This window comes from Orycteropus afer, unplaced genomic scaffold (assembly GCF_000298275.1).
Source record: "Orycteropus afer afer isolate SDZICR_OR568_19922 unplaced genomic scaffold, OryAfe1.0 scaffold00292, whole genome shotgun sequence".
In the NCBI taxonomy this organism is placed as follows: domain Eukaryota; kingdom Metazoa; phylum Chordata; class Mammalia; order Tubulidentata; family Orycteropodidae; genus Orycteropus; species Orycteropus afer.
In genome coordinates this window covers 3,739,834-3,747,535 of record NW_006921879.1, presented here as the reverse complement: position 1 = coordinate 3,747,535, position 7,702 = coordinate 3,739,834, and the positions used below count along the sequence as shown (strand labels likewise).

General features: G+C 46.3%; 1 protein-coding gene across 1 annotated transcript; it reads right to left on the bottom strand.

Annotated features, from left to right (window-relative positions):
* Positions 1-604: 604 nt before the first annotated feature.
* On the bottom strand, positions 605-1,396 carry PSMB11 (proteasome subunit beta 11). Its single transcript, XM_007951245.2, has one exon. It carries the CDS (start codon positions 1,394-1,396, stop codon positions 605-607), a length of 792 nt encoding a protein of 263 aa, XP_007949436.2.
* Positions 1,397-7,702: the final 6,306 nt, after the last annotated feature.

The following is a 7,702-nucleotide window of genomic DNA, read 5'->3' as shown; positions in this document are numbered from 1 at the left end:
TCAGACTCCTCTGGGTTCATCCACCCCTGGCCACCAAGCAGCTAATACCCACCCCAGCCCCACATCTGCAACCCCACCTTACCAAGGTGAGAAGGAGACAAAGACTCTGAAACTAAGAGGACCTAAACAGAAGGGAAGAAGAGAACCTGAGGATGGGATGGAAAAAAGCAGAAGAGAGAATGGCAAGAAAAGAGGGTCTAGCACCTAGCACACTGTCTGGTGTGTAATAGACATGCAGTAAGTATTTACTGAAAAGAAGGACTGGATGCTGGGAGGAATGCTGGACCAATCTATTGGACATCCAGAGAAAGGTGTTGGACAGAGTCATCAATACTCCAGAAGGCAGAAGGGGAGGTAGACTTGGAAGAAATGAAGCTGACAACCCACAAGAGCCTGAGCCAGATGCAGTGATGCTGCATCCAGGAGAGCCCTCCCCGTCAGAGCTATCCTCCCACGCACTCCCTGGGCCTAGGCCCTCCCCCAAGTCCTGCCACTTCTCACAGTCTCTCCGTCTCTGCTGGCATCTTGGAGTCTCCTGATGCTGCCTCCCCCAGCCCACACAGAGAGTTCTCCACCTGGTCCAGCTCTGTGCAGAGTGGCAGGCTCAAGACAGGGCCTTGCTAGCCTCCTCCTCTGCCTTCGGGGGTTCCTGTAGCTCCGCATACAGCACACAAGCGTCAGTGTGAGACACGTACTCCCATCCACTCTCTTGAACATGGAAAAGGTCCACAGAACCCCCTGAATAGGCATCACGATGGGTGGCATGGGCCACGGCACGGCGAGCCAGAGTGTAGGCTTCCTCTGTGGTCATGTCATAGCGGTAACCCTGGTCTAGCACACCATAGGCATAGGGAGATCCAGAGCCCACCGAGAAGATGTTCCCTTGCAAACAAGTGCCGTCGCTGTAGACATAGAAGAGAGCAGGGCCTGAACAGTCCCAACCACACAGGGCAGTGGCCACACACAGATCCAGCCCCCGGTAGCGGGACATCATGGCTGACAAAAGTTTGGCAGCACTAGCCACACTGGGCAGTTGACCCTCCCTCAGTGCCCGTAGCCGTAGCTCCCGCTGAAGCACTCGGTACCATGTGACACAGTCAGCAGAAGTGCCAGAGGTGGTGCCCAGAAGATGCTGGTGCACAGGGATGACTTTGTGTGAGGCTGGACAAGCGACGTAGTTGCCACAGGAGGAGCGTGTGTCAGCTGCAGCGATGACTCCATGACGGAAGCGGAAGGCCAGGGTGGTGGTGCCATGGGCCAGCTTGGGGCCATTGATCTGCGGGAAGGTCTGAGGGTCACAGCCCCATGGCATGGCCCAGCCACTAGCGTGAGGCAGGTGAGGTGATAGTCCTTGGGTGTCAGGGGCCTGCCAGTTGCACACATCCTGCAGAGCCATCTCTGGGGCTGAATGAAGTGTAGAAGGAACAGAACAGGAATTTGTGGGCTGGGGTCAGGTGAGAGAAGAAGGATGCTAGAGAGAAGCTGATCAATGGCCAGACCAGTGAGGAGGGCATGTGATCTGATGCTTCACTTCCCTCTAGCCCCACCTCAGGCTTTGGAACTGGCTGATGAAGCAGCCCCTCCTCTTCAGAGGGCTGCTGAGGGGAGACAGGATGAGGCCAGTAGGTTTTCCAAAGCTAGGAAGACGCTGCCCCATCAATCAGACTTTCACCTTCTGCTGACCATGACGCATCTGAGAGTCACCCAGGGAGTCACCTGTCTGTCATCCTCCAACTATCTGAAGTGGGTAGGGGGGCTGATTGCAAGGAAGAATGAATGGGCACGCATGGAAGAAGGAGAGCTAGGTTCCTCTTGCTTTTCTCGTGTGGGGCATTGAGCATATAAAGACAAAGACCATGTCCTGCCCTGAGAGAGCTCCGAGGCTAGGAGCAGGTAGAGACAACTCAGTGCTCAAATGTCATCAGAACAGAGCGCTGTGGACCCACTGAGGCCAAAGACCTTGATGTTGGGGATTCTCTTCAGGGGTGTGGACCCAGGGAATTCTGAGCCTGAGCTCACAGTTTCAACTCAAGATCAAGATGGTATAAGAGGAATGGACTTAAACAAGGACAAAAGAGAAAAGAGCAAGAGAGCCTTGAATGGGGGAAAGGGAGACAGAGGATCAAAATCCTCCCAGAAAGGCAGTTTACAAGTGGGGAAGGTGAAAGGAAACTAGACCCTGAAACTCTTTCTTCTCTCCTTTGGGGGTGAACCTGTCCTTTTATTTTCATACAAAGATGGTATTCCTGACAGTTCTCTGGCGAGATAGCTTCTCTGACTTGTGTAAAAGTCCTGAAGTTGTAGCTGAAAGGATCCAATGGCCCCCTTTCTCCTGGTTCTCCCATTAGCTCACAATTGAAGACAGCTGTTTGCAGTCCCAGGCCAAAAGACTAACCAGAACACTTAAGATGCCATTGTTGGGGTTAGTGGATCCTAACAAGTGGCCCTTCAGAAAATTAAGGTAGACTGGCACGGAGAGACAGGCTATAACTACTTTTAGCATACCTATAATACACTTTACTAAAAATTTCAGCTCAAGGGAATGCTATGAGAATGGATTTATTGGAAAAAAAAAAAAAACAGAATCACATACAAAAGAAAAAACTTGGACCTTCCAGACAGCATGATGGTGGGGCTATGGCATCATAGTTTCCCGGGGACTCAGTACTAAGGGTGAGTATCAACATGTCATAGGAAGACTTGGGGAAACAAGGAAAGTGTGCTAAGGTTCAAGTAGTCCTTCTCCTTTCTTCTGGGTATGGCCACATGTGAAACTTAGTGAAGAGATAAGTATGTCTCCACTTTCTAAAGACCTTTCTAAAGACTAAATCTTAGACACTTCATATGTGGATAGATTGCTGCTGCCCTCCCAAGTCAAGCTATTGTCAGGTCAGATCTGGACAGCTGAATGTCCTCCTACTTGGCCACCCTCCAGTCTCCCTCTAATCTCTCTTCCACACTGGTTTGCTTTCCTAAAGCAGCACTCAAATCCTGTATTTCCTCCACACAGAAATCTTCAAGGGCTGCAAGATCAAATCCAAACCACCTTTTTTACCCCAGGCTGGCATTTAAGTCCCACGGCAACTAACAACAACAACAACGGTGGTCCAATCCACGTCCACCCTCCCACTTCTTTTCACTCTGTTCCTAACACATCTCCTACCTCTCCATCACCTATTTAAATCCTATCTTTCAGTCTGGCTTAAGTCCCATCTATTCTGAAAAGCCTTCCAAGGTATGGGCTGAGAAAGAAGAGGCTGTGGGTTTGAGAAGTGGTGGGACCCAAGCAGTATTTAAGGAAGTGAATCCAGAACTCCTTGGCAAAGGCTTCCTGAATCCCTACCCTACCTCAACTTATGCAGACTTCCTCTTCCACCTCTGACCTCCAGCACTTATTAATTTTCACCACTCATTTGTGATTAGAGATCTTGGATCAGAAAACTAGTATAAGGTAAATTGGTGACCCAGAAAATTGGCTAGGAGAATATTTCAGTAATTCAGGAGTGAGGAGATAAGAAATTGAAGGTGGTGTTAGTTGCAATGAAGAAGAATGTGAGAAATGCTGTGGAGGAAGAATTAACAGGACTTGGCAACTTACTGGATACAGGCAAAAGGAAGGAAAGTTGTCAGTGATGGCCAGGGTCTCAAGCCTCTCTGGAGGGAGAACATTGTTATTATTATTATTTTTTATTTATTTATTCATTGGTAAGCATGCACTAAGGAAAGAATGGGGCACAGAGATGAGTAGTAAAAAGTTTACAATCCCTGAGTTGTCAGTGAAGGCAAACATGGGTATATGGACGGATAGATAGGTGGACAGGCTAAACAATTAGGTATGTCTAAATGGGGAGTGTATCCAAGATCATATATAGGGTTGGCAGACAATGGGCCTATAAGTTTATGAGAGTGATCAGAATTCCCAGGTGTATAGTAGAGCTGACAAGGGGCAAGGTTATGGTCATTGCTTGGTCACAGCCAGCTACCCAGAGGGACCGAGTAGTTGATCCTGCGGGCTTGGGACCATAGTCGCAGGGGACATCAAGCTCAATTGGCATAACATACTATATAAAACATTGTTCCACCTACTACTTTGGCGAGTAGCAACTGGGATCTTAAAAGCTAGCAAGCTGCCATCTAGATGCAACAATGGGTGTCTCCTCGTCAAGAAGAAAGGAGAAAACCAAATGAATGGAAACAATCAGTCCTAGCGACTGGTACACCATCTGATCTGCAACCTATACAACTATGAGACCAGAAGAACTAGATGGTGCCCGGCTACCACTGTCATCCGCTTGAAAGGGATGTACGAGATCCTGCATAGAGAGGGAGAACAATGTGGAACAAAAGTCAAAATCATTTGGAGGCAAAAAAAAAAAAGAAGGTGGGGACCAGGTTTGCTGGTCCAATAGAGCCTGGTGAAACCACTGAGACTATGGCCCCTAGCTGCCCTTCAGGTCTGGGATTGAACCCACACCTGTGGTTTCCAGCCAAACAAAGAACAAGCAAGTGAGTTAAACATTTACCTCAAGTAGACACACACCCTGGAGAGAACAATCATGGGAGAAGGAAAGGCTGCTTATGCACAGGGAGACAGCTCAGGGCACAGAAGCGTATGGAGGGATGGACACTGGGAAGAGGTAACTATGGGGAGGAAGTGGGAGGGGAGCTGTTGCATTGTAAATTTTGGTCAATGACATGAGACAAAGTATATGTGAACTGCTGTATGAAAAGTGAATTTACTCTGTAAATCTTCACCCAAATCAAAATAAAATTAAAAAAAAAAAAGTTTACAATCCAATTGTGTGCTTTGGAGTCAATGCTGACTCATAGTGACTACAAAGGACTGAGATTAACTGCTCGACAGGATTTCCTAGGCTGGGACCTTCACAGGAGCATGTTGCCAGGGCTGTTCTCTCACTGAAGGGTAAATTTAAAGCATTGACCTCCGGTCAGCATTCACATTTATAATCAGGTAAAATGTGACATGTCCCTTAAGAGAGATACAAATGCTATTGATGGCAAGGTGAAAGCACCACTGAGAGAAGTCTTAAGGAAGAGTGGTTGGATTGTCGGGGTGATTGCAGAATAATAACCATAAATCGATTTTTTTTTTTTCTCCCATCGAGTCAATTCTGACTCATGGAAAACTTGTGTGTTTGTGAGTAGAACTGTGTCCATAGGGTTTTCAGTGGCTGATTTTTCAGAAGTAGATCTCCAGGCCTTTCTTCTGAGCCTCCTCTGGGCAGACTTAAAAAGTCAACCTATCAGTTAGCAGCCAAGCATGTTAACTTGCAGTATTGTGAATCACTTTTATATGGACTTTCTTGACATAGTCTTGTGACTCCTAGAAAATGATTAGGTGGGACTATGCAAATAAGGTGTTTGTGGACCAAGGGGATTGGACAGCTTTCTAATAATGCGAATAAGGTGCATGGCACCCTTGTGGGGGTGGGACCATGCAAATAAGGTGTATGGAACCCTAAGTAGAGGATTTGTCAGTTTGCTGTCTTGCTAGGCTCCAAATGAACCATCCCAGAGGCAGAAAGGAGGCACTACACTATCACCAAGAAGAATAGACAGGAGCAGAATATGTGCTTTGGACTTGGGATCCCTGAGTTGAAAACCTCCTAAGATGAGACAGAAAGAGAGAGCTCTAACACCAGAGACAAGAGACAGTGAGAAGGAGTGGTAGAGCAAAGGCAGCAGCACCAGCAGCAGAATCAGGCGACCAGCATCAGACAGTACAGTGGGCTTCCTGCCCCACATATCATGGTGGTTACAGTAGACTTGCCAACTCATGGAGTAATACAGTTGAGTGCCTTTGGGCATAGTATTCTTAGCAGAGTGGGGTGCCTCTGGACACTTATTGGGGAGCTAAACAACTTTGTAATACTTTCCCAAGCAGGGGAGAGGCCAACCTGAGGGGTCCAGGGGCTGAGAGAGAGGGAGGAGCTGTCCTGACCAAAGAACTGTATCCTGAGTTGTTCCTGATCCTGAATTGTAACTTGTTACTTCCCTAATAAAACCCATAACTGTAAGTATGGCCTGTGAGTTCTGTGTGGCCATTGCAATGAATTATCTAACCCAGCAGAGAAGTAGAGAGTGCTGTGGGAGGAATGGTTGGTGTCAGAATTGGTAAAAGGGTCGAATGGTGGAGGTTACATACTATTTGCACCACCCAGGGGCTCCTGCAGAATACTACATGCTCAATAAACAGAAGCACTCCACATTTCCCATATCATCCAAGTGTAAGACACAGATAAAGACCTTCTGCTTCATTACATTCTGATCTTTGGTTTTGGAAAGCGTTGCCAAATTTTAGTATTAAAAATACAACATGTGTAGAGTCGCTGGGGGAGAGGAGGGGCTGGACATCAGAGGAAAGTGGAACTTTAGATTTGATGGATGTTGTCACTGGAATCCAACAAGAAAGGCCAGACACTGACTTCATAGAACCATTAAGGCAGGAGGCAACATTTCATGCACATGGCCATTTCCTTGCTCCATTATGATTCCCCAAAGGATTGAAAACCAAAGAGGGGAGGTGTGAGAAAGAGACAATGAAATATACATAGCACATTCCTGGCTAAAGAACTCATCTTACCAAGCCTAGGTTACAGAGCTTCTCAGTACAGCTTTCTGGAGTCCCAGAATTCTCCTCTAGGCTTTGAGATGGTATGCTACTATTAACTCAACTATTCAGGTGCTGAATTGAGAATCTGGTTTGTGAATTAACTGGGTCTTTTGCTTTTCTTTCTTTCTTTTTAATGCATTTTATTGAAATATAATTCATGTACAGCAAAATACGCAAAACTAAAGTGACATGGGCCAATGCATTTGGGTTTTTTTGCAGTGTTCCCTCCCCTCCCCTCCCACCCCTGGCAACCAACAAAGAAAGTTTCCCTCCATGTATAAACCTTTCCTTGACCCTCCACAAAAAAGAACTAATACTATATTTGTCCTTCTGTGATTGACTTATTTCACTCAGCATAATGCCCTCTAAGTTCATCCATATTATGCGGTGTTTTGCAGACTCTACGTTATTCTTTAGTGCTGCATAGCATTCCATTATGTGTATGTACCATAGTTTGGTCATCCACTCTTCTGCTGATGGGCACGTAGGTTGTTTCCATCTTTTTGCTATTGTAAATAGTGCTGCTATGAACATTGAGTGTGCGCATATCTGTTCCTGTCCTGGCTTGCACTTCTCTAGGATATATACCTGGTAATAGGATTGCTGGGTCAAATGGTATCTTCAATTCCAGCTTTCTAAGGAATCACCATATTGCTTTCCACAGTGGTTGTTATCACTTCACAGTCCCACCAACAGTGTATGAGAGTCCCAATCTCTCCACATCCCTGCCAGCATTTGTTATTTTCTGTCTTGTTGAACCTTGCCATCAATGCTGGGGTGAGAAGGTATCTCATTGTTGTTTTGATTTGCATCTCTCTGATGGCCAGTGATTGTGAGCATCTCTTCATATATTAGCTGGCCTCCTGAATACCCTCCTTGGTGAAGTGTCTATTCGTGTCTTCTGCCCATTTTTCAATTGGATTAATTCCTTTGCTGTTGAGGTGTTGGAGTTTTCTATAAATCTTTATTATTATTATTATTGTGATTTGGGTGAAGATTTACAGAGCAAATTCACTTTCCATACAGCAGTTTACATATACTTTGTCTCATGACATTGACCACAGTTTA